This window comes from Takifugu rubripes, chromosome 5, assembly GCF_901000725.2.
Source record: "Takifugu rubripes chromosome 5, fTakRub1.2, whole genome shotgun sequence".
Classification (NCBI taxonomy): Eukaryota; Metazoa; Chordata; class Actinopteri; order Tetraodontiformes; family Tetraodontidae; genus Takifugu; species Takifugu rubripes.
The window spans coordinates 172,585-197,933 of record NC_042289.1 but is presented as its reverse complement, the minus strand read 5'-3'; the positions used below and the strand labels follow the sequence as shown (position 1 = coordinate 197,933).

General features: G+C 38.2%; 3 protein-coding genes across 10 annotated transcripts; all 3 read right to left on the bottom strand.

The window, feature by feature from the left end:
• Positions 1-88: 88 nt before the first annotated feature.
• On the bottom strand, positions 89-8,845 carry hmgxb4a (HMG box domain containing 4a). Of its 3 annotated transcripts, none has more exons than XM_029836037.1 (15): positions 8,692-8,845; positions 8,206-8,272; positions 7,695-7,829; positions 7,217-7,353; positions 6,512-6,587; positions 5,918-6,289; positions 5,711-5,827; positions 4,321-4,524; positions 2,900-3,075; positions 2,632-2,713; positions 2,192-2,256; positions 2,023-2,119; positions 1,786-1,949; positions 978-1,100; positions 89-840 (listed from the first exon to the last, which is right to left on the bottom strand). In XM_029836037.1, exons 4-15 carry the CDS (start codon positions 7,343-7,345, stop codon positions 796-798), a joined length of 1,650 nt encoding a protein of 549 aa, XP_029691897.1. In that variant the 5' UTR covers positions 7,346-7,353; positions 7,695-7,829; positions 8,206-8,272; positions 8,692-8,845; the 3' UTR covers positions 89-795. The 3 variants fall into 3 exon arrangements, with proteins under 3 accessions (XP_029691897.1, XP_029691898.1, XP_029691896.1); XM_029836038.1 differs by having other exon boundaries at positions 7,704-7,829; XM_029836036.1 differs by lacking the exon at positions 7,695-7,829.
• Positions 8,846-11,265: 2,420 nt separating this feature from the next.
• ankrd54 (ankyrin repeat domain 54) lies at positions 11,266-14,951 on the bottom strand. 2 transcript variants are annotated; one of them, XM_029836039.1, is made up of 9 exons: positions 14,824-14,948; positions 14,322-14,681; positions 13,929-13,976; positions 13,734-13,832; positions 13,023-13,094; positions 12,732-12,779; positions 12,411-12,535; positions 12,182-12,289; positions 11,266-11,913 (listed from the first exon to the last, which is right to left on the bottom strand). In XM_029836039.1, exons 2-9 carry the CDS (start codon positions 14,629-14,631, stop codon positions 11,845-11,847), a joined length of 879 nt encoding a protein of 292 aa, XP_029691899.1. In that variant the 5' UTR covers positions 14,632-14,681; positions 14,824-14,948; the 3' UTR covers positions 11,266-11,844. The 2 variants fall into 2 exon arrangements, with proteins under 2 accessions (XP_029691899.1, XP_011601931.1); XM_011603629.2 differs by having other exon boundaries at positions 14,322-14,951.
• A 134-nt stretch (positions 14,952-15,085) lies between these two features.
• foxred2 (FAD-dependent oxidoreductase domain containing 2) lies at positions 15,086-23,629 on the bottom strand. 5 transcript variants are annotated; one of them, XM_011603628.2, is made up of 10 exons: positions 23,455-23,628; positions 22,375-22,598; positions 21,997-22,302; positions 21,671-21,922; positions 20,378-20,677; positions 20,117-20,283; positions 17,680-17,845; positions 17,349-17,572; positions 16,409-16,495; positions 15,086-15,846 (listed from the first exon to the last, which is right to left on the bottom strand). In XM_011603628.2, exons 1-10 carry the CDS (start codon positions 23,476-23,478, stop codon positions 15,608-15,610), a joined length of 1,989 nt encoding a protein of 662 aa, XP_011601930.1. In that variant the 5' UTR covers positions 23,479-23,628; the 3' UTR covers positions 15,086-15,607. The 5 variants fall into 5 exon arrangements, with proteins under 5 accessions (XP_011601930.1, XP_011601929.1, XP_003964403.2 ...); XM_011603627.2 differs by having other exon boundaries at positions 16,409-16,579; positions 23,455-23,626; XM_003964354.3 differs by having other exon boundaries at positions 16,409-16,579; positions 22,375-22,595; positions 23,455-23,626.
• Between the last annotated feature and the right edge of the window lie 1,720 nt (positions 23,630-25,349).

Below are 25,349 nucleotides of genomic sequence, written 5' to 3'. Positions count from 1 at the left end.
AACTGTAGTTGGTATGTGGTTGACTGTAAATGAATTACTCAAAGTTTGGCTTCAATTTTTGTTTGAAATAATGTACTTAAAGCCCTCCTAGAACAAGATTTATTTATTTTAAAAATAATGGTAAAACAACAGAATTCAAAGCAGTTAGAACTGCTCTTTTTGTATATAATATCAGTGTCTGGAAAATGCCTCATGATGCCTTATGAGTAGGAGTGTAGGGATACTTCCTTTTCCTTCTTTTCATGAGTCGTATTACAAATGTGACTAACTTTTAATGTTTTGTTTTTCACAATAAGTAAAAATTAAAATTAAAAAAAAAAATACATGGCAAGTTTCTTCTTTTTGAACTGGGCAGTACAATCCAATTTCAAATACATAAAACAGCAAGGAAGAACTGCAATATATACAGAGTCAAAGATAAAACACATAATGGGCCAAACATATGTTGATTATGACCAAAATTTCATCAGACTTAAATGTACACTTCTGTTAAAAACATTTTGCCGTATACAAAATGAAAACTTCAAATGCATACATACATGCATACAGTAAAGTACTCATTCATACCACACAATACAGTATAGTAACTGTAAAATCTAAGCCGACTCATCATAAAAAAGTAAAGAAAAAATTCTTTTTGAAATAAACAATTTAAAATTTAAAAACCAGCACAAGTTCTAAAAATAACCTCTAAAGGATCCAGATAAAAGAAAAAATCCAACTTTTGAGGTCCCAAGCAGTGACATTTACGAGCCGTAGTTGAAGTAAGGCTTTGACTTCAGCTTCCATGATTTTTCAGAGTCCAGGCATGATGTAAGCAATGTTGTCCAATGTGGTTGACTAAAAAACAGATAGTGTTCAGTTACAAAACAGCTCCTTCACCTTAAGAAATAAACCACCTATCAGGCAAATAACTTGCTAAACAAATACAAGTCACATATGATAAAAAGTCACGTATGTTAAAACTATTACCGCACCAGAACATTGCGAGGGCATCCATTGAGCTGTGGGATCTGTGCAGTGAGACAAGTCAGTGGCCCTAGAGCACACAAGATGGAATCCAGAAGAACTGACAGACTTCCAGAAACTGCCACCATTCCCTAACAAGAAAGCAAAAATGTTCAATTCTAATGTGCTCTCATAATGCTCAGGATTATAAATACTTTACTAAAGCTGTGAAATGAAAGCGATATTAGATCAGATTAATTACAGGGTAGTTGTGCTTTAATCCTGATAAAATGTTTTCATTCTTTATTCATTGTGTTGAAATTAAAAGCTATTGGAAATGTATGTAAGGCAGATTAATCCTATAATTTTTTTTTAACAAAATAAACCCATCAGCAGTGGAAAATGAATCTGTATTAACGCATTTCAGGCAGTTTTTCCAAGTTGAGTTACCGTCGCGCATGTCTATTAGGAAGTTGATCCAGTAATAATAGGCAGCAGAAGCAACTGTTACAGATGGAAGAGGCTAACCAGCATGTTGGCCCTCTCCATCTACAAAAAAATGCAAGACTAAACCGTTACTATGACATAAAGTATTGTACACACCTCTGCAGGACAGAGTTATCATTTCATTGAAGCAATTCCATTTTAAAATACATTAATGGTAAGTCGGCATTCTGCTAGCACTTACTAGCATGTTGTCTGTGTACTCACGCAAAATTAAACCTTGATTACCGTAGTAAAGACTAAAATTGATATTTCTTCATGATTAATCAAAGGCAATCCACAGCATCCCTGTGATTAATCTAATTAAAATACCCCATATATGCAGAACTGTACCTCCGTCTCCTGTAGTCTGTGCCCAATCAGAGACAGAGACTCTCCCAAGAGTTGCAAGTGAGCTGCTGCATCAATTGGATCGACTTCTGGGGCTCGTGCAGGGGACAAGGACACAGTGCTGGATGTCTTGTTTACAGGCACAATACCTGTTCCTGTAGCTGCAGCTGTAATGGAAAAAACACAACTAACAGCAACCACAGGAAGAGTGATAATTATTCCAGATGGGTTTATAGATACCTTTGTTTTTGTTGTCAGTCACGATCTTGTGCTTGACTGTGGTTGCCTCAGCTTTATTCTGTTTGTGCTGTAAATATTGAGCCTTCTGTCTCCAGACCTGTACAAACACAAAATAGTTTCATCTTGATGAAAATACACCACTTTTATCTAATTATTTACAAAAACTTACCAATTTATCTTTCTCTGGCATTGCCTTCCACACTTCTGCTAATTTCTTGCTTAGTTCACCAAATACTAGAAATCAAACAGAAGGTACAACAGTATAATTTGGTTAATTAAAGTTACTGCTATTAAAATCTAAAAGTAGATTTTATGATTTTAAAAATGACATTAAAACTCAAGAAATTATTTTGCAAGGTTTAAGTTCTTAATTAGTCTGAGATACATCATGTGTACCACAGGGAATGTTTTTAATGTTTTTACTTTAATCATTCTTTAAATAATTTATCTTTACAACACTAGTACAACACTAATATTTGAAAACAACTAAAATTACTTGGATCAAATGATTTTAAACTAAATACATTGCAATATAACATTGAACCAGAGTACATGTAATTTAAGTCATATTCTTTGTTAATTAGTATTTTCACGAGTCATAGTACCCACCTAGTCCTGGCTGTTCTGCATTAATATTAACTCTGTACTCCTTACAAAACACCTGATATGCTGATGTGTTCTTCTTCTTGGGCTAAAATGAATGGAAAGGAAATGATCAAAGGAAAGAGAACATTAAACAAAGAAAGACTTATTTTTTGTCGTAAAAATGGGAATCACCTATACAAATCAACAATGACATGACAGTCTTTAACGTAACATCCAATGCAGAGGACCATCACTAGCAACTCAATTTGAGTGAGTTAGAAATGCTACTCACCTTGTCTTTTTCTTTCTCGCGCTTTTCACGGTCTTTGTCCTCTTTTTTCTTCTTCTTCTCTGTCATTCCATCAGTAATTTGATGGTGATGTGGAGAAACAGGTGTGGTCATAGCAAACATTGGGCCCACAGTGCCATGCATAACAGCAGGATGGGAGTGTCCATGGCCCCTCAAATCTGGCCAGAGTCACACAGAGAAAGCAACAGTGATCAAATAATGGCAGGATACTGTCAATCTATGGCTGAACAATAAATGTTGACCATATCTGTTATGATCACATCTTGAAATAAAGAACAAACTACAACAAAACAATAAAAAACTAAAATATAACTGAAAAGTAATTCACACATCTTTCAAAATAATGGAACAGCCATGCCTTGTGCATTTAATTTAACAGCATAAATATGTATCCATCTGGAATTGGTCTTAACATCAGGTGAGACAAAGCTGGTTCAAAATGTAAATCATGAACATATTGTATGACTGACTTTGTATACTTTAATCAGTTTCTATTAATGTAAATACAGTATATGGTGGTGTGACCTAGTCCACTCAGTCTTTCTTTCTAAACCTGGATGTTTATGAATCTGAATCAATCTATATAAATAAAGATTGATTTGATTTGAATACCTGTTTCCATCCAAAAATTACAGAGAGCAGTTTACATCCCTGTGCCAGCTCATCCAGGGCCCTACATGACCTGAACACTGACAGAAGGCCTGCCAAGGTTTGTCTACATTGGGAATTGAACTAGGAATCTTCCAATTCTCAGCCCAATGTCCTTCAACTACCTCCACCTCTATAAGAGTGTTAAAGCTTTGAAAATATTTTCCAAATAGCCAATTAGTTGCAATGTTGTGAATCCATGTGAATCCACTTTTTCTTTGAAACAAAAAGCTAGCGTTATGGTTCAAGGATGAAGCAACATATATTAGTTATCTGGAATCAGGCAAACAAGTGCAAATTTTACCACACTGAAAGCACTTATTTAACTAAATAAATAAAAATAAAATTCCTGCTTGATCTATCAAAGGGTTTGAAAAATGGGAGACAATAAGTTGAATCAATGTCAGCACTCCTGATGGGATTGGTCCTGTCTTTCAGATGTTGTCAGTTTCTTTTCCATTTGTTAGGGCCTAGACGAGAGGTTGTTAGTACGAAGGGTACAGGTTGAGCCTCCAGTCTGACGGCCCTTTGTTAGCTGGCCTGGAAGGCAGACCATTCTCTTTTTCTTTGGGCTAACCTCTTATCATTTGATAATACCTTGATCTTTAGAGAATCTTCTCAGTCAATAATCAGTAATCATCATTAATATAATCCAAATGGTAAAATCTTAACCTTTTGCTGCTTTATATGTCTTTTCAGACTGCAAAATCACTTATTTTTGACCCCACAACAGCCAACAGAGGATTTAACGTCACCTCCAAATCCTTTACTGTGCTTCTTGTCCTTTCCACTTTTCTCTTTTTCTCTATCTTTTTCTTTGTCCTTTTTTTTCTTGCTTTTCTTGCTCTTCTTCTTCTTTTTCGACAGGTGTGTGTATGAATCATCTATGACCAGTTCACCAGCTTCCAGTTCCCCTCCAGATGAAGAACTCACATCAGCAATGCCACCTCCATAATGACCTTTAAGTTAAGGAACACAGACATGAATATGAACAACACTCCAAAGCATTTATTAATATATCGTTTGCAATGTCTTGTGTGCAGACAAGCAGATGTTGGCAAATGTAAACCTGAGTAGAAACCTGAGTTTTTGAGATGTCCACTAATTTAAGAAAACAGCTGAGTGAAAAATGCAAAGACTTTATCACATACTCTCTTCCTCTTCCCTGGTATGACTGACACTGCACACTTGGCCATCTTTATCTTCCATGTAGGGGACTCTAATTTGCACATTATGGAGGAAATATTGGCCTTTAAAATCAATGCATGGGAAAACAAGAAGAAAATATATGAAAACATATGTCAAAGTGTTACCCACATGAAACTGCCCTTGGAAAAACTTATTGGACTTACAACAGACGGAGCACCGGCGATATGCGGTGAGAAAAGTGGACTAGTGGGAAGGATGCGGGTAAAGGCGCAAGAGAACTGCACAGGTGAGTGAACAACATATCACTGCATCATACACCAGGAAATGCTGTGCAGTTAAGTCCTAAAAATGGAGCATGTAATGAGCAATGTCACACAAAAAGTTTTTCCAGGTAAAGGTTTAAATCACTGGCAGTTTCAACCTTTTAGGAACTGTGTTTGCCAAGTCAGGGGAAATTTTCCATAGCTTTTAAGCTCAGCAGGGAAATCTGTCAGTTCATGTCGAGTAAAGGAAAAGACTCCACAGTTTTGCAGGATGAAAAGTTGAAATATGAGTTGAGCAATAACAGCTCATCCCAAGATTTTAAACCTTCCGCGCCACTTTGCATTTTGATGATAAACTGAGCGCAATGCGCACCGAGTTTGCAATGGTGTTTTAGTGATTTTGAAGTGTGCTTTGAGTTATACAATTGAGTTTTACACCCCTGTGACTGGTTCACTGTAAGTTATTAGATCTCCATTAAGAAAGCTTAATAATTAATTAATGGAGATCAGCGCAAGGGGTAATAGTAGAATATGGTGTGCTTCCTTCTATTTTTTAATATCAGTGACATTCTTAGTGTATTTTGCATTCTGAGTATTTTTGTCTGCTGGCATTCTATTCTTAATCCAATCACTAAGTAAATAAAGTGGACAAATGTGCCCTTTTATTGAAAAAAGCACATCTGCCTCTACACAAGCCTTATATTATTTTACATCATAAAAATAATGCCTTTACCTTCCACTTCTACTTCTTTCCCCACTATAGGTAGCGGATCTCGACTCTGCAGGAATTTCTTCTTGGGTGATTTGGAAATCTGCAGTCGGTCTAGGTCCTTCTCCTTCTTTAGGACACCTTTGGGTGAGTGAGAAGTTAATGAGAATCCCTCCATTTCTTCTTTCTCCGGTGACATTATGAGTTTCATCTTTAACCCATTAGCCTCACGTAATGTCAGTGACTCCTCTTTTGGCATCCCACCATGGTACAAAGATGACTTGGTGGAGGAAGAATGTTTCTTGAAAAAAGAATTTGACGATGAAGCCAAAGGGCGGGAGTGGGAAAGGGAATGGCTGCCTTTGCTTCCAACACCGCTGTCACGTTTCTGGTCCTTTGAAGAGTGTGAGGAAAAAGAGGGGTAAGAGGGTTTCTTGTGAAGAGGGCTGGGGTCGGAGCCTGTGGCCAGTGGGGACGTGATGGCCTGTAGAAGACCCATTGCCGTGTCTCTTGGGTTCAAGGATGATGGGGATGAGATAGTAGGGGAATGCTCAACGGATTTGTGCTTTTTCTTGTGGGAAGGGGGACCTGAACCATCATGGTCTGACACCGAGTGAAAGAAAAGAGCAACAGTTACTGAAACTGCATTAATGCATTAAAATGATATCTATATATATATATATATATATATATATATATATATATATATATATATATATATATATATATATATCATTTTAATATATATATTATATATATTATATGTGTGTGTGTGTGTGTGTGTGTGTGTGTGTGTGTGTGTGTGTGTGTGTGTGTAAAAGTCACCTCTGTAATAGTAGTCATCGCCATGTTTTTTTTTCTTTTTATGCAAGTCTCCACCAAGCAAGAACAGTTCCGAATCCTGTTGTTGAAAAGACATGCATCACTTTACAATTTCCACTGTACACTTATTTTAAAAATGTACTTTGGGAAAATATTATCATTACACATACACAGGCATAAAAGCCTGTGATTTGAATAAACCCACTATGATAAGTGCAGAGAAGTTTTTCCGGGCAGAAGAACCTTTCCTTCCCTAAAAAATTCCTTCATTACTCACCACTGTCTCCATGCTCACCTTCTCTCTCAGCATGCCTGGTATCCACCCCCAAAATGGAGCAAATTAAGCTGCAAGCACAGAAGTTCACACTTCTGCACTCTATGTGAGGGGGTAGGCTACAACGGGACTCTTACACAACAGGACGCCTAACCCCTAATTTGGTGCCCTTCCACTACCACTTCAGATCTGACTACCCGTTTCCATGGATCATGTTTCACGAAAAATCAACAGACATAAACCAACGATCTTGATTGCAATGAGCCTGTTTGGATTAAAGTTCTTAAAATCGACAAAAAAGAATTCAGGTATGCTTGTTAATTTTATTCTGATGATTTCTGTCTAGTTAAGTATGGTGAAGATTTCAAGTTCAGTTACTATAACTGTCTTCATATTGACCATAATATTGAATTACAAAGTTGCTCTGGACCTACTTTTAGCCGTTTCTTCGATGTTTTTCGGACTTGAGCAGCAATCTCCTCTTCCTCCCTTAATAAGTCCTTGTATGACCGCCTTTTTTCTCTCTGGCTACGACCAGCAACAAGGCTTCTGTCTCCTTCCATCCCCAGCTCTACATACAAAATACAGAATGTTATTGGTTATATTAAATAAGCTAAGTGTGTAATTCCATTTAAAACACAAGAATTTACTAATTAAAATAATTGTTAATTATCTGTCCATTTCCGCTTATCTAGTATCATGTTGTAGGGGCAGCAAGTCTGAGCAGGGACAAAGAGACTTCAATCTCCACGAACACTTCCTCCAATACTTCCAGGAGGATTCCAAGGCATTCCCAGGTCAGCTGAGTGGCATAGTCACTATGTCCTGGCTCTTCCTTAGGGTCTCCTCTGGGTGGGACATGCCTGGAAAATCTCCCGAGCAAGGCATATAGGGATCATCCGTTATAGATACCATAGCCACCTCAGCTGGCTCCTCTTGATGTGGAGGAGCAGTGGCTCCTTGAGGCATCCTTGCCTCACTCCTCAACAAGAATCCAAGGTACTTAAACTCTTCAAAGAGAGGGAGCGGTGTGGCCGGAGGGGTCTACTAATATAAAAGACCACTGTGAACGAGGGATGTATATTTATATACCGTATGAATCCCTTTTCACAATAAGTTCCAAGACTACCATTAATCCTGACTCAATAGTCTGGTAAAACCTGTTAAAGCAGGAGCATGTTTGTAGTCTTAGTGATGTTGAATGGCTACTCCTAGGAATGATAAAATAAAAAAAACTAAATCGGGGTTCAATGACTACACTGTGCATGGTTTTCTTAATGTGAACTTAATAACTTTATATTAAAATACAGAGGTTTGTAGTTCTTTCAGAAAATGCTCCCAGAAGTCACCGGTCATTTGTATACGAGTATCTGCTATTGTCAAAAACTATTGTCATAGAAAATATTCATGCAGTCACGTTTACCCATTCCTCCTGTGCACTTGAGCTCCTCGAAAGCAAGAAAACTGCCCCTTGCAGTGTTGACCTAAAGCTGAGATGACAAGAAAGAACATGACACAAATGTCCCATAACTGATTAAATAATTCAGCAATAATTCACACTTAACTCAAACGAAACAGCAGCGGTGGAGCAACTCTATAGGAATGACTAAATGGGACGCTAAAATAAGTCTAGTCAGCAGAAAAGGAAAAGATCGCGAAACATTTCCCTTGCACAGACCTGATTAAGTGATTACCTACACAGACTATCATCGTTGTAAGCAAAGGCGATTGTGCGCTTCAGCAGAGCAGAACTCAGGAAAGGTCGAGGCTTTCTTTTACAGCTAGGCCAAGGCGCACAAACACTGCGACCCTTGGGCATCTACGCCTGCTTTCCCACACAATAGTCAAATATCTATGCTATTAATAACATAGAAAAGAGCGCAATGGCGTGAGCAGTAAATATGTGTACCTCTGAGGCGCATCCAATGTCCTCAGCACATCTTCCACCGTCGTCGAACAACAGCGAGCTAGTGTTGGGAGGAGCTTTGGCGCCGTAACCAACCATTGCGGGAGGAAGGAAGCCATATTAGCGCCGTGCGCCGTGCACACACTGTGCATCGAGAAGCATTAGAATCACGTTGATAACAAGCACTGGACATTTCAAATGACACATTTAATACATGCCATTTATGCTGAATACAAATGTTCTTAAATGCATTCATTTTTGCAAACAATTGTTTTTGGTCTGAATTTAACAATATCCAACATTTTCTCCTCTTGTATATTTACTCTTTACAACTTATTTCCAATATTTCTCTGTACACTTGAATTAGATTAAATGAAGCCATCTTTATTTATATGGTGTCTATTATAATCCAAACTTGCCTCGAGGCATAAATTGGCTGTGTGTTGTGAGTAAAGCCTGATATGTCGATATCAAAACAAATCAATCTTTATTTATATAGCATCTTATACAATCAAAATTGTTTCAAGGTGCTTTCCAGAATCCCAGGGCCTGACCCCAGACAAGCAACAGTGGCAAGGAAAAACTCCCCTTTAACAGGAAGAAACCTTGAGCAGGACCAGGCTCATGTAGGGGGACCCTCCTGCTGATGGCCGGCTGGGTAGAGAGAGAGGAGAGGAGAGGAGAGGAGAGGAGAGGAGAGGAGAGGAGAGGAGAGGAGAGGAGAGGAGAGGAGAGGAGAGGAGAGGAGAGGAGAGGAGAGGAGAGGAGAGGAGAGGAGAGGAGAGGAGAGGAAACCATGACCTAGTGGGGTGACAGAGGCCTGTCAGGTGATCATGTTTCCGGACCTCGGCAGCCTTGGCCTATAACAGCACAGCTAAGATGTTAACCTAACGATTAGACGACCCCTTAAGTATGATAATTTGTCTATCTATGATAGTAACTGGAACTACAGAATTAGTAACAATAAGCTTTTTCAAAGAGGTAGGTTTTAAGTCTGATCTTAAAAGTAGAGATGGAGTCAGCCTCCCATACCTGGACAGGGAGCTGGTTCCACAGCAGGGGGGCCTGGTAGCTAAATGCTAGGCCCCCCATTCTACCCCTAGAGACTCTGGGAACCACAAGTAGACCAGCATTCTGAGAGTGGAGAGGTCTAATGGGCTGGTAAGGTGTCACTAGCTCCTCCAGGTAGGATGGAGCTAGGCCTCTGAGGACCTTGTAGGTCAGAAGAAGGATTTTAAAAATTATTCTAAATTTAATGGGCAGCCAATGAAGAGACACCAGTACAGGAGTTATGTGATCTCTTTTGTCAATACCTGTCAGAACTCTGGCTGCAGCATTTTGGATCAGCTGGAGTTGTTTGGACACCCTGATAATAAAGAATTACAATAGTCCAGCCTGGAAGTAACAAAAGTATGAATTAACTTTTCAGCATCATGTAGTTTCCTGATCTTTGTGATGTTCCTCAAGTGAAAAAAGAGATAAAAGGAAGGTTGGATATTGGCCTATAGTTTGCTAACACATCAGGATCCAGTGATGGTTTTTTTAAGCAACGGCTTAATCACTGCCACCTTGTAGGACCGGGGTACATAACCTGTCACTAAAGAACCAACGATCTGGTCCAGGACAGAACTGCCTATCAATGGTAAAACATCCTTCAACAGGTGTGTTGGGATGGGATCTAAAAGACACATGGTGGTCTTGGATTTCTGAATTAGCGACGACGCCTCAGAAAAATATATAGGGCTGAAGGAGTTTAAGGGCTCGTTGGAGAACCTGTATGTTCCCACAGTCGGCACATCTGGTGATGGTCCAGTTGTTGGGATGGCCTGGTTAGCTTTTTCTCTGATAGCTAGAACTTTATCAGTGGAGAAGCTCATGAAGTCTTCACCACTAAGGGAAGAAGGGATACGTGGATCTAAAACACTGTGACTCTTGGTTAATTTGGCCACAGTGCTGAAAAGAAACCTGGGGTTGTTCTTATTTTCCTCAATTAAAGAAGAAAAATAAGCTGTTCTAGCCTTGCGGAGGGCCTTTTTGTAAACTAATAGACATTCTTTCCAGGCTACATGATAGCTGTCTATTTTACAAGAATGCCACTTCCTTTCCAGTCTTCGCACTTTCTGCTTGAGGGTCCTGATATGTGAATTATACCAGGGGGAACACCTCCTCTGATTTACTATTTTCTTTTTAAGGGGGGAACAGAATCAAGGGTGATTCTCAGTGAGGTTGCTGCACCTTCAGCAATAGACTCAACCTAAGCAGGGCTAAGATTATAATGACTGATCCCTGGAGAAACACACGGTGGTCCTGGGATTAGCACAGGGATCACTTCCTTAAACTTAGCTACAGCATTATCTGAAAGACATCTGCTATAGTAAGACTTTGTTCTGAGGATAGAAGAATCCTTAGTCATAAATGTAAAAGTGATGAAAGAATGATCTGAGAGGAGTGGGTTCTGAGGGAACACTGACACATGTTCTACCTCAACACCATAAGTCAGGAGTGTGGTTGAAGTTATGAGTTGGTTGGTTTATCTGCTGGAGGAAATCATATCAAAGATATGCTTCAAGAAATGGATTTAGAAGATCAAGTGGTTCTGTTTAATTAGACAGACAACCAGAGACGTCATTCATTTTCTGCTTTTTAAAAACAATGCATCAGAGATCTCACATACTGATTTATTCATCTGTACAAAATATTCACTGTGAGTCAATTAAATAACAATTATGGTTTAATATCAATTATGGTTTTTTTTTTTTAAGAAAAACACATATTTATTTCAAATTGGTATGTAAATTGAGGTGCAACTGCATGTCAATATCCTGGGGGCCCAGAACTTTTCTGCGTGGTGTTTGCATGTTTTCCTTGAGTAATCTGGCTTCCTCCCACAGTCCAAAGCCATGCATTTGGGGAATAGGTGATCTGGCTGATTTAAATTAACCTTAAAAGTTGAAAGGCTGTTTGTCTTTCTGTGTTGGCCCTGTGATGACATGGTACATACGAAGGTTGTATAAAAGACAAGTCATTTTGCAAAAAGAAAAAAAAAAACAAGGTTTTAAAAAATTAATTTTGAAACGTATTTGAACTTTTTATGTACGGTATGATGAAAGACATTGTAGTAAAGGCAGCGGGGCAGGACAAAACTTCATCCTTTACTTATCCCTGGAACTGTTTCTGCAAGCTGAGTGATGTAAAACTGGCCAATAAATCAGTAATCTCATCCACCTGAAATAAAGAAAAAATGCATTAAACATAGCTCAGTATAGTATTGTAGAAAATCAATCTAAAGGTTGTAAAGATATTCTCATTTAAATGCTTATATGATAGTGGCTATATGCAGTTGATTAAAAGTCAATTTGAAGAAAATAAACGTAAATGATGTAAAATAATGTAAAGTTTTAAAAGTAAAAGACGAAAAACAAAGGTATTTAGCTACAGTCGAGCAGTGGAAACGAAAAAAATAATTAGAAATATGGGATTATGTTGCCGTCACCTGTTCTTTGGTACATGTGTCCTGCAGCTGTGCTGAAATGTGCTCTAGCCTCTCTGTGGCTTCTCTCTGACCCATTATATTCAGGTACTCCCTCAGCATTTGAATAATCTAAAATTTAGACAGAAATAATTCCAGCAAGACCATCAATTCTGTGATCATTCAGAAAATACAGATAAGCCTAGCTCTACCACTTTGCATATGGAAAAATTCAAGGTAACTGATTTTTTACCTGTGTGACTTCCCCTCTCAGGGTCTCTAAACTGCGAGAATCTCCATCCTGCAGAATACTGAGCTTAGAGCGTGCCAGATGCAGAGGGGTCCTGCCTGCTCTGTCCAGGGCGTCTACACGGGCTCCTTTACAGCAACCATAAAAGCCCCAATCTCTGTTAAATGTTATCATTTTATAACAATTCTAATTCACACTGAATAAATGTTTTACCATTTTCTAAAATAAAAAGGGGTTTTGGGGTGAGGGGTTTTGGCCAGCTAAAACTATCCTTCCATTCAATGTCTTGTTAAAATGAAAAAAGAAAACGATCCCGTGTCTTACCTCCTTTCAGCAATGTGGTTATCACAGGCACATGGTTGGTACAGGCCGCTGCAGTAAACAAATTTTAAGTGTTCCTAACTGTTACTATTGCATTCATAGCTAAAGAGTGATCACAGCAAACCAGAGTTGTAGCCATTTTTGGTTTTTGTATCTTACAATTGTACCAATCTCATTCCAAAACCATATGTCAAAGTGTTGCATTGCAAAATTTAAAAATGCAAGTTACATATATCACTATCATTAAGTTATTTATTAGTCAGAATCATCATTATAAAATCAAAGTGTTTTTACCCAGATGGAGGGGGGTGTTCCCTAGGCTGTCTCGTTGGTTGGGATCAGCTCCGTGACTCAGTAACAACTTCACTGAAATGATAAAAACAAAATAGCTGCAAATGTTAAAATTTCATTTTAACTGGTACTGTAAATGTGAAAAGATTGGAGTTATTTTAGTTTGAAAAAGGTGGTGGTAGCTCAGTCTGTGTGGGACTGGGCTGAGATGTGAAGGTTCTCACTTCAAGTCCAGACAAAATATGGACTGTGTTCTGGTAGTAGAGGGAGATGCCAGGACACAAAGGAAGGCATCTAACCCTCAAATGATCATATAGGACCCTGCAACGAGCCTTTGCTTATATGCAGATAGCATAGTCTCCAGCGCCCTCTTGTGACCCCATAAGAGATAAAGCAGTCAAGGAAAAAAATGTACCGTACTACCGGTATGTGGTCAAATATACATTGATTAGTTATAACAATCAAAGCAAAGTAATTATGCTTAGATTAAAAGTGTAAAACATTTCACATGTAGCATTAGCTATCCATCCATCCAATTGGAATAATGACCTATTCCTATTCAGAACCAAAAAGGGTGAGGTAGCCAACAAAATACCCTGGACAGGACACCAGGCCACCACTGAACTATTGACAGACAATTTGGTCTTCACTTAATGTTATGTGAATTTCAGTCTTAATTAGTTTGTTGTTAACTATGAGATGTTCAGACAATACCTATGCTTTCATTGCCATTGCAGGAGGAGAAATGTAGGGCTGTCCTTCCCTTGTCATCTGCTGCACAGGGGTCAACATCATCCTGCAGGAGCTTTCGAACTGGTAAAAGAAAAAAAAAGAGTAAGTTGCCACCCCCCCCCAAAAAAACTGACTTCTAGTGGTGAACATGCACAAGTTATGTTTAAGTGATGATACCTGCGTCGATGTCGTTACAGTTTGCTGCCTCTCTCAATCGCTTCACAGCTGCAGAGACAAAAATGCAAACGCTGCAAATACTGCTTTATGAGTCAATATATCAAAACTGCATCAGATACAGAAGACAGGTATCCTGAATGAATGACCAAGTTATTGTTTTCTCTGTGTACTAGGAGGTATAACAAAAGCGTGCTTGGTGTTTTACTTTCTCCCATTTCAACAGGGATGTGTAGTCTTGAACAACTCCTAATCGTAATTAGTAAGACGACTCAGAAAGACCTTCAGAATGTTCATCTAGATGCCTTTGTGTCCTAAAACTATTGACGGGCTTAACCTAACACAACCTAAAAATGTAGCACTTTTTTCGAAAATGTAGTGACTAAAGCAATTTACCATAAATCTCTTTCCCGATAGGACCAAGGCTCCGAGCCATTCTGTGCTGTCTTCTGGCCCTGCTCCCCGTCATCTTCCGCAGCGTGGATGCTACACCTCCGGTACACCGTTCCGCTCGTCCTGGCTCCCATAATAAATGCAAGTACCTCAGATCGTCGTCTTCTTTACTTACCCTACCCAGCACTGCGTTGCCTCCGCCAACCCCACTTATTATAGCGGCGCCTCCGTCCTCTATAGGTTCGACGTTCAGCCGGGTCTCTCTGTACACTGACGCCTCCCGAATGTCAGCATCGTCTCCCGGCTCCACCATATACTCTCCTTCGGAACTCGATCGCTCGATCTCCGACGATATTGTGACTTCTGGGTTGCAACAGTTCATATTTAACTATAGATGCTATTGTGAAACTACAGCGTTTACGGCAATTGTAGAAGGGGTGAAATAAGCTGTTAATAAAAGATCTAAATATGACGCCGCTCTGTAAATTACAATTAATTAGCGTACATGATGAATAGAGCGATAATGTCCTTCTCTCCACTTATTAATCAGAAACATCTTGTAGGTTTTCGAAACAGCAAGAAAATATGTGGATTCTTCCTCGTCTTCTAGTTTCGAGCAGGATATATTCTGTGCTGCCATCTACAGGTCTAGTCCTGCATTACAAAACAATCATTTTATTAAAAAAGGAAAGTTGGAAAACTATGCAATGAATATGTCTCGTTAAATGTATAACACGGTTTAAAACAATAAAGACGAGAAACTCAGGGACCATTTATGTGTTTATTATGCATTTATGCATATGGCTGCCTTTCTATAAATTAGTTCCTCGTCTTTTGTTAAAAACTAGGAAATGAACAAGACCTTGTTTTCATTGTGAGATAGACAGACGGACAGATCTACCTTAACTATACATATAGTTGCAATATATTTCACTACATAAAAATTGTTTAGAATGATTGAAGCAAGTTCTTTGGAAATAATACATCTTAACACATATTTAAGTGTCAAAAAATATAAAACAGAATATCTCAATTTAATCAGTTTCCTTTTATGTCATTATTTTAGCAAAATGTCAGAATTAATAGTTGTACAGTTAAGGGCAGGCAGCTATATATTCACGGGAAACAACTTTAAATGGCAAGGGTCATCAAGAGTAGAAATATTTTGTATTTTTAATAGTAGGACTCTCATCTGCTTTTGAACAGTTGTTTGATTTGTTTTGACAAACAGTTTAAAACGTTTGGACAAAAGTGCAAATGAGTTTTTCAGATGAGAGAATGTGGGGCAACTACAGTTCAAGTTTCAGTCCTGAGGAAAATAACATTCCAGCTTGGGCCAGGTATTTGGAAAATGTAGGGTCGGCTTCTGATGCGTCTTGGCTTGCACCCTGCTTAACGGTCATTATAACAGGGTCATAACTGTCCCGCCACGGTTGGATACGGCGAGTAACTCCATGGTGCTTTAAGTATCCTTCCTGACAAAACAGTGGAGGCTTGCAATGGGTGAGGGATGAGCTGAAACATGATTCTAAAATTGTAAAAAAAAAAAAAAAAAGACAAGAATGTCAGAATTATCAAAGTGGAAAATCTAAAATGTTTTTAGACATTCTGATATTGTAGCATTCTCATACCAACATAAAATGCACAGAAATATTACTTTTCTTATGAGTGGAGCTCTTCACTGGAGCTATGTCAATATTTAAAAAAAAGGATTCTACTGCTGTGTTCACAATAAACACAAATGGACTAAGTTATGAAGTACAATGAATTGGATCAAAATTGTTTGAACTGTATATTACAGGATGTTGAATTTTAATTTCACTGACCATATAATGAAAGCAGACACAATATAATTTGTGTCACAGGAATCCATTTTAAAAAGAATTACTATTTTGCTGGTTATTTGATGATAATAATTTGATTATGAAGCATGTGATTCATATTTTTCGAAAATGTCTGAACCTTTTGAACAGTGCTTTAATTTTTAACACTTCTGTTTTTGATAGCCAGAAATCTTTCATCATGTTAATATATTCTACTTCATTCATTATTTGATGCATCATTTGGACACTTTGTTAAAAACACTTTACCTGCATAAAAGGCCCGGAGATCTGTCTGCATACAATGTTCCAAAAATCGCCGTAGAGGCTGGATATGAATTTTAGGAGCATGCCATTCTGTAAAAAAGTTCTCAATGATGTGATGAATTGCCTTGGGCTTTGGCAAGGGCCAGCCTTTTGGACGGAATTTCATATCTTTCTCTAGAAAAACAGTGTAAAGCTTTAATTGTTGCTAACAACATTAACTAACTTTTAGAATCTTTTTTTAATTTATATCATGAATAACATTATGCAAGTTGTCTGTGGGTCTGGAGCTGGAAAGCTCTGATTGATTTTAACCCTGTTGCCTACATCAACCACCAATAGCAAAAAAAACCTTTTTCAAATATAAAGCAATTTTAGTACGTTAGTATGTTCTATTCTTCTGTTTGTGTTACCAGTTGAGATTTATGCTAAACGTACTCATACTTTGTACCCCTGTCTAACCTGACCAGTGACAGCATGCCATCTTTATTTAGTTGGCTGTCTAGGTGGTGTCCAGCACTCAATGTGTCCAATATGAACTGGAAACCCTGCTGCAGATAGCCTGGTCTGATAAGAGGAGGTCACTTCCACACCTTGATTTGGATTAATCCATTGGATTATGCTCACTGTGCCATATCAGTTCTGATAAGGTTAGCTTATTTGATTTCTCAAATAAATAAACGTATAGCTACAGAGTTTTTATTGCAAGTCGTCAAATAACCTTTAGTGTTTAAGCAAACCATTTCCTACATAACCTACATAAAGAGTACTAATAGAAGCAAAGAAAAAATATTATTAAAAAATAATAATGTTTCATAATGGTTTTCACATGAACTCAGAAAATAAGTGTCACCTGTTTGATATGTGAGCAAGTTCAGACCATTAGTTATTAACTGAATGACATGCACATTAGACAGTAAAGGCTAATAGTGATATGAGCACTCACTTGTAGGTAGAGTTTGATAATAGTATAAAACAGGATGCAGAAAGTTCGATTTCCAAGCTTTGGCCCATTCTTTTTCAGCTCTGTCTTTTCCAAGAAAGTCTATCTTCCTGGTCCCATATTGCAGCAACATAACTATGACCCCACTGGAGATCTCATGACCTGAGATGGAGGGGAAAACAGGCATGGCCTGGACAGGAAACTCTTCCACATATTCAACGTGAGACCTTGGAGTCAAAGAAATCAAAGTAACAGGGCTTTGTGTAATAAGATTTTTTTCATTTTTATTGGAGCAGGGAAAAAACTGAATCAAAAAGACATAAGCGGTACTTGCCCTTTTAGAACTATAACATCACCAAGAATCCCCACCATTTGGTAGAGCCCAGAGGCCTCGTTGACACGTTTAAGTATCCAGGACACCAGCTGTGTTGCTGATAGTTGAGTTGATTGCCATGGGTTGCCGTGGTAACGCTGTTCGAGTAATCTGTGTACAGCTCGTACTGTAAAACAAAAATTCATAAAAGAAAAACTTAAATTTCCCCACAATTATATGTTTAAAAAAGCTCACGTTTAAATGTTTACTTATACAACTCACAAATGTAATAAAATTATCAAAAGTATTTTAACAGCAAATGATTAGTATAGTGGCATTATTTCACATTATATAAAGGTCTGCATTTAGTGTAACAACTTTGACATTTATGCTTGTTATTTTTTGACTGAACACAAAAAAGGTAAAGGGAATGTTATTAGTTTTTAAGAATTAACTCGACCTCCTTTACTGTTTCACCTCGTATCCAGGAAATTTCTCAAACTGGTGAGTTTGAAGTACGGTGCTGGTTTACTGGATTGAGGATATCACATAAATGCAGGTCCCGAGAGTCAGAACTGAACTGGGTCAGAAGCCCTCTATGCTTTCTTCGCTGTCTACCTTGAATGATGTAGAGGGCTTGAAATTGATAGGTCTTGTAACTTTGGGGAATTTAAGACAAATATAAATAACAAGTAAGCTTGATGGTGTTGTGTGATTGTGCCGTGTAATCATGTGATCCCACTCTTGTTTTGTGTTACTGTGCTGCTGTTTTGGCCAGGTCACGCTTGAAAAAGAGTTTTTTTAATCTCAACAAGCATTACCTGGTTACATAAATAACAGTAGCGGTCGCTAATATTTCATATTTACCGTACTAATGATGCAAATTACCACCAATGACCAATGATGATAGAATTCAGGGATTCCCATTGGATGAGTTAGACTTAAAGAAGCCTCTCGGAAAAGATGAAACATCTTGGAAATATTAAAGGAAGTCCAGTTTATTTTATATTAAGCTTAGAGTTTTTATGGCCTGGACGAGTGAGGATGTCCTCTTCCGGTTGTTTGATTAACACCAAACATCCATTTTATGTGGACACTGACAAAAACACCTTAAAATGAATTATTCTAATAAGGTTTATTACATCACTGCAGTTAACAGGTAAATTAGATGTGCCTTACATACTAGACATTAGATCTCTTGTTTCAAAATCTGTTTGTAAATGATTTGATATTTGGCCATCAGATTGTTTGATTTTTTAAAATCTATTTCATCCTTCCTTAGATAGGGTGTGCTAGGTTTGTGTATGACCCTGTGTTTTTCCTGGTGTTTCCCTGCTTTCTTGTCTTTGCTGGTCTATCTCACCTGTCTGTGCACCCTGAGTAGCACATCCTTCCTTTGCTCCATCAAGAAAATAGTGTTGTACAGTAATTAACACCTATGTATATACCAATTCCATGACAGGAAGGGGTAGAAAGGAAAGATTAATTTCTAATTGTATCTGCCTGTTTTAAACCTTTACATAAATAGATGGTCATGCCAGTTTTCCCAAACAAAATAAGCCAAACCTGACCAATCACCAAGATCTAATCAAAAATTTACAGTATTAATTTAAATGCAAACCAAAGTTATCCATTCAGTCAATTTTCCAGTTCATACAGTATAATCTGAATTCTAGTTTCACAGCCTTTTAAATCTTGTCTGGTTATTTTGTCTGGACTGTTTGGTGTTTAAAGTCAAAGGTCAACTCTGATCTCTATCTTCCGAGGTAAACACACAAGTTTTGTATTCGGACAGGCAGACGGACAGACAGCCGTGGTGCCATATCCCTTCAAAGACTTCATTAGCCTCAATATCAGATATTCTCAGCTACTAAGGCTGGCATTTCTTTGCCCACCAGTTTAACTGTGAGAAATGCTGGGGTAATCTTTAATGAAGATCTGTCCTTGAGCTGATATATAAAACAGGTCTCTTGGATCGTCTTATTTTATTTGAGTAAAATTTCCACGATAAGGAGCATTCTATCTAATGCTGGAAAACTAGACCATGCATGTTTTTCTTGTAGGCTGGACTCTTGTAATTCAATGATCCCAAATATTTCTGAAAAAAAAGGCTCCAGTTGATCCAAAATGCTGGATGCTGACAGGAGTTAGCATCAGGGATTACAATTCTCTCTACAGACTCATTTTAGTTAGCTGTCTATTAAATTCAGGATTGACAATTAAATTACATTTACTTGTGAAATCCAGAAGGCTTAGAAGTTGAATGAGTGGCCAAACATTATGGACCAGCAATACTAATGGTCACAAGTAGAACAGTAGAACATCTACACCTTTTAAAGCTTTTAAACTAAGTAGTGTAGTACAGTATACCGAAAAAAGAGATATAATTAAGGATTATTTATTGAGATATAAACACAGCCTCAATTTGATTCACAGAAATTATCTTTCAAACATTTACCTGTGTAACGAAATCCATGGATAAAACCGCCAGCAGATACACGGTAATCTCTTGAATGTGATGCAGTTCCCAGCACAAACAAATCAGGAGTCTGGATGCCTTCATACCAGGCCGTTAGCCCAGGAAACCTACCGTTCGCTTTCTTACTCTTAAGTAGAGTGGCAGAGCTGGGTAGATTTATTTGTGAACAAAGGCAAACATAAAGTCAGGAGTGCAAACTGATGTAATGTAATAAATGCACCACTTTCCATTGAGCTATACCTGTCAAATATGCTGAAGTTGAATCGGAACCCAGTACACCGAATAACTCGATTGTATGGTTTTTGCCAAAAAAAGGTTTCTCTTTCCTTCTCATGCTTCTGCAGCACATCCTTCATCAAATAAGTACTGTTCATTTCTTTCAAGTTTTCATACAGATGCTTTGAAAGCAAGTAAAACCTTTTCATATTTGAAAGCTTTTTTCCACCTTGCTGAATGATGGCAAGATTTTCAATGTTGTTTTCCACTAAGCCATCAAGAGACTTCAACTGGTATGTGTCTATGACATCATTGTTCACAGCTCTGGAAAAAGGAAAAAACAAATGGATGTTATCAGGTAATTCAGACAATAATTTCACTGTAATTTAAGAAAAGATGGGCTTTTTTAACTATGGTGCTAAGGTTTTGTTTTTATTCTGACTTCATTAATCTCTAACCTTCACATCTTATGCTAGTATCTTTATTTTTTTTTAAATGACCTCTCCTGATTACCTCCTACCTCCTTATTACAGTGCACATTTTAAATATATTCATAACTTCATAAATAAAAATGCTTTAATTAGATATCCAACCAGAACAGAACTCAAATGCATTTTCAAGTGTAGCTGATTTTTTTTTTTTTTTTTTTAAATTTATTTCATTATTGCATTTTTTTTCTTGCTGCCAATAAAATTAAAATCCTTAAATGTTTACTACTCTGGCCAATGAGCAGGTAAATCTTATACCAAGGCCTTTACAACAAAGACTATAATGCTGAGAACATTTCTTTAATAGGATATTTTCACTCACAAGGTGGGAATAGAAGCTAGCATAGTGATGAGACTGGTAGGTGGGAGATCTAGAAGGTGAAGATACGGTACTAACCTTTTCTATGCTCTATATGTGCTCAGCACTGCTGCAGATGGCAGACTGAGGCTGTTTACACAACATTTCACCCCAAAAGACAAAATTACTTCATTTGTCGTGTTGGGTTCGCACAATCTATATCCTGTTGAGGAGCCTCAACAACACAGGCACAACACAGTTGTTCACTGTTGTTATGTTGTCAACTGCATCACAAACCAGATGACATGGCGTGCAAACCAGATGATAGGAGTGTTCTCACAGAAAACTGTCACTTAGTTGTTGGCATGGCGATAATGGCTGTTGCGTTTGAGACAAATTCAACTTAGAAGGCAGTTTCTGATAATTTCAAATGCTGTCTTTGACGACACGAGGCCGTAACACAAAACAAAACCTTTGTCTTCCCACATAAAGCTGTTGTGAATGTGTTTGCTATGAAATAAAAGACTTTACCTCACATCTCCAACATAGTGTGTCTGCCAGGCCAGTCGAACGGTGTTGGCGCTGAGCATGTGCACAACACTTGCTTTTCCCAAAAGGTTCTGAGCTGTTTCAAAAGCAGAGTTACCCTTGCCCAGAATGAGTACTGCCTGATTCCTGTAGTCATCAGCATTAGTGGACATAGACTCATAACCTTCAATAAGGTCAGAACCAATGAAACTGATCTTATTAGGAACCCAAAGCCCTGTGGCAACCAAGAGAACCCTAAAACACAGAACAATAGAGAGCACAGCTTTCTGCAGATCTTAGACAAACATGATGTTTTCTTCTGACAATACCTGCACTTGTATTCAGATGCATGCTGATCAGTCAATATGTAGCTCCTCCCAGCCTGCGACTGAACAGTCCTGATCCTCCCAATATCTACTTCATACCTGACATTGAGGCCCAGCTCCTTCTCAAACATGTTTAGATAGAGTATGATGCTATCAGCAGGAGGATAAAACTCACTGCTCACTCTCTTGAATAACAGGTTGGGTTTATCGCTCAACAGTGAGTTCCAGTCATGACGCAGATTGAACTCATAATTCTGTCTTCCAGTGTTGACCTTGTTGATGCTGATTAGCTTCCTGTGCCTGGGATACCTGGGTGGAAAAAAGAGGGGCATAACTAATAGTACAGTTTACCAACAGAGATGCACTCATAACATATCTTACTTTCTAAAGAAGCTGGCTGGTCCTGTGTTCCTCTCCAAGATAATATAATCCCTTTTAGCCTTTGAAAGAAAATATCCCATCTGCAGTCCTGCTGGCCCAGCACCAATCACACAGTAGTCAAAACAGAGACTGGCATTTTGGTGGTAGTGGTTACCAAGAGAGGATTGAACATGGCCAACAACAATTAAAAGGGCCAAACAGGGAAGGACCGAATCCAAAACCTGCTGAAAATAAGTTCACGTAGGCCGTTTAAAAGTTTGGGAAGATTTGATTTTTCCTTTGAATGGTTCACAGTGAGTTGCTGAACAAAGGGCTACTCTTACATCTTGACTCTGAATAGCAGGCTACACAGGTAGTGAAAATAAATGACTCCTATTTGTTAATCAATTTAAGCAAGTGTTAAAGGGAGTTAACATAGTTGCCTCATAGCAAAAGGTTGTTCTCCTAAAACAGCACAACCAAGCTGAACAAAGATTTGATATATTAGATTAGTCAGTAACTGAATTCACATCCTTTTCAGTATTTCCATCAACGGGAAAGCAATGTCATCAGGAGATTACTTGGACATCTATTTAGCAGGCAGTCATAATGTTGTGCCTGAACAGTGTTTAGTCGCCTCACCTTAAGTCTGACCTTTATGTTAGACCTTCACTTTTAACAGGACAGTAACATTTAACATTTGGTTCGTGAAAATGCAAAACAAAGCATTTTACACATTAGTTCTATGTGTTATGAATTGCTTTGATGCAGACCAGATTGTGGAATGCATGCTTCCTTTCATACAAAGCCTTCTCTTGTGTTCGTAGTGTCCTGGAATTTTATGGCTGATTTTCGTTGGTTTTAGTTTCCCCACAGTGAGCATGAGTATTTGCGGGCCCAGTGGCATCGTATTTACAAATTTACTCCAACTAGATCATCACTACATCCGGTTAATGGATTGCTTTATTTAAAGATGAGATGTAAGTAAGAATAACTTGAGATGAAATTGCTACTCGAGTAAGAAGACGGCGACCGTGGCTATCAGCGCCAGTTGAGCAGGATGTAAATTCCATTAAGTTTGTGAATTAAAACTCACTTTACCTTTACGACGAGTCGCTGCATCATGTGAAACTAGTGTGGATTACCATGCTGTAACCTGTTTACTATGCGCATTTGACGCAAAGCTCGAACATTCGCAGGAAAAAGCACTAGAACAACCCACATTTCCTTGAATAACAACATCCAAGGAGTGACTGCGGCGCAAGAGGGCGCGAAACCAACATGGCGCGTAACAGTCCGGCGGATGTCCACGCCACACTTTGGATTGAAACAATAAACAAAAGCGTATAGCATTCATGTCAGATTGGAAAAGTTTAATCCAATTATTTATATCCAAATCATATCTCTATTTTGATTGGGTAAGATCATTGGTTGTTCATTGCGCTATAAAGTTCTGTATGAACCAGAACTCCCGATATTCACTTTGTGCAGAGAAAAAAAAACTGTCAAAAGAAATAACATTCTGGTTCCCATTTATACCGTTTCCTTACATTTCCCCACATTACATCTATCACAAGCTTAAACCACAATGTAAAACACTTTTAGGAAAACTGACAAAGTGAATTCAACTCCAGGTGTGTGGGGGAGAAATCAATACTGCAATTGGGTTCTTGATATTTGACATCAAAATCCACAAATTAGAGACAGAGAAAATTAAGGTGAGGTGGAGGCCAGAAAGTTGCAAGCATCTTTGCTACAAATTTATCAAATATTCTGTTATGATCTTCCAAACCTAACATTCTTTTTAGTGTGAAGTCTTAGAGTATATGTAACATCACAACGATTCATACTAAAACACATTGTTTTATCCAATTGGTTTTTTTGGTTTTTAAAAAAAAATATGCTGATGTATTTAACATTTCTTAAAATCATCTTGTTTCTGTTCAAATTAAATGCTCTAATGGCATGTCTTATGTGTGCTTAATACATACAAGTTGTGGTCTATTTTGTATTCTGACCCCTTAATGTAAGAACAAACTTTAACTTCTTTAGCCTTTTTAGTTTCCGTAGCTCATCTGTTGGAACAGAATGCCTGGTCTGGCCTTTGCTCCTCACATGCATCAGTGAGACTAACTGAGAAAACTGTTGACCAGTTCCAAGAAAATTGTTGCATTAAATAAATAGCACATGCTTCCAGAATGAATAAAATGTCATTTCTGGGACCCCATGTTCAACTGCCAGACAAACAGTAATTAGAAATATATAGATAAATATACAGTATATATAAATACATTGAATTTTAAGAGAACATTTTTAAAAAAAAATTATATTGAATGACAAGGAAATACAAAATTACTGACTATGGTGATCACTTGTTTCAATCATACACTGCCAAGGACTACCTACCGGTAGTTAGCACAACAGTCACGATGCTATGCTAGAATAACCCGTCAGTTGAAAAGCATGCAAAAATGGATATGCAAGAAGCAGAAATTGACCATAGAGCAATGGAAAAGTGAGCTCTAATTTCATTTCACATCACATGGATGCCCAGCTACATGTGTGTCACCAGGAAATACGTGGTACCAGGGTGCATTGTGGACAGTAGGCCAGTCAGCACGGGCAGTGTGATGCTTTGGGCAATTTGAAGTCAGAAAATCCTAGATCCTACCATCAATGTGGCTGATTCTTCAACATGTAACACTTACCAGAATTACTTGAGTGTTGCTGCAGAGCAAGTACACCCTTCAAGATGTTTCCTGGAGGCTTTGGCTTCTTTCACAAGTACAATGTGCCCTGGCCTCCAAATCTCTTACGTCTCAATCAAACAGAGCATCTGTAAGCTGTGCTGGACAAACAAGTCCAATCCACAGAGACAGCACCTCAGAATATGACTCATATAATTATAGGACTTAAAGGATAAGCTGCCAACATCTTGGTGGCAGAAAACACCATGCCAGGGGTCTAGTGGAGTCCATGCAATAATGGCTTTGGGT

Coding starts and splice junctions, on each gene's coding strand:
- ankrd54 (XM_011603629.2), bottom strand. CDS start 14,700: ATGAACTGTTGCAACCCAGAAGTCACAATATCGTCGGAGATCGAGCGA. Junction 13,833..13,928: donor CTGTAACGACATCGACGCAG/GTATCATCACTT, acceptor TTCTTTTACCAG/TTCGAAAGCTCCTGCAGGAT. Junction 11,914..12,181: donor ACACATGTACCAAAGAACAG/GTGACGGCAACA, acceptor TCTTTATTTCAG/GTGGATGAGATTACTGATTT.
- hmgxb4a (XM_029836036.1), bottom strand. Junction 2,120..2,191: donor TGCCAGAGAAAGATAAATTG/GTAAGTTTTTGT, acceptor GTGTTTGTACAG/GTCTGGAGACAGAAGGCTCA. Junction 1,101..1,785: donor ACAGACTACAGGAGACGGAG/GTACAGTTCTGC, acceptor CTTTCTTGTTAG/GGAATGGTGGCAGTTTCTGG.
- foxred2 (XM_011603627.2), bottom strand. CDS start 23,478: ATGATGCAGCGACTCGTCGTAAAG. Junction 17,573..17,679: donor GATGTTATAGTTCTAAAAGG/GCAAGTACCGCT, acceptor TTTGACTCCAAG/GTCTCACGTTGAATATGTGG. Junction 16,580..17,348: donor TTATCAAACTCTACCTACAA/GTGAGTGCTCAT, acceptor CTGTTTTTCTAG/AGAAAGATATGAAATTCCGT.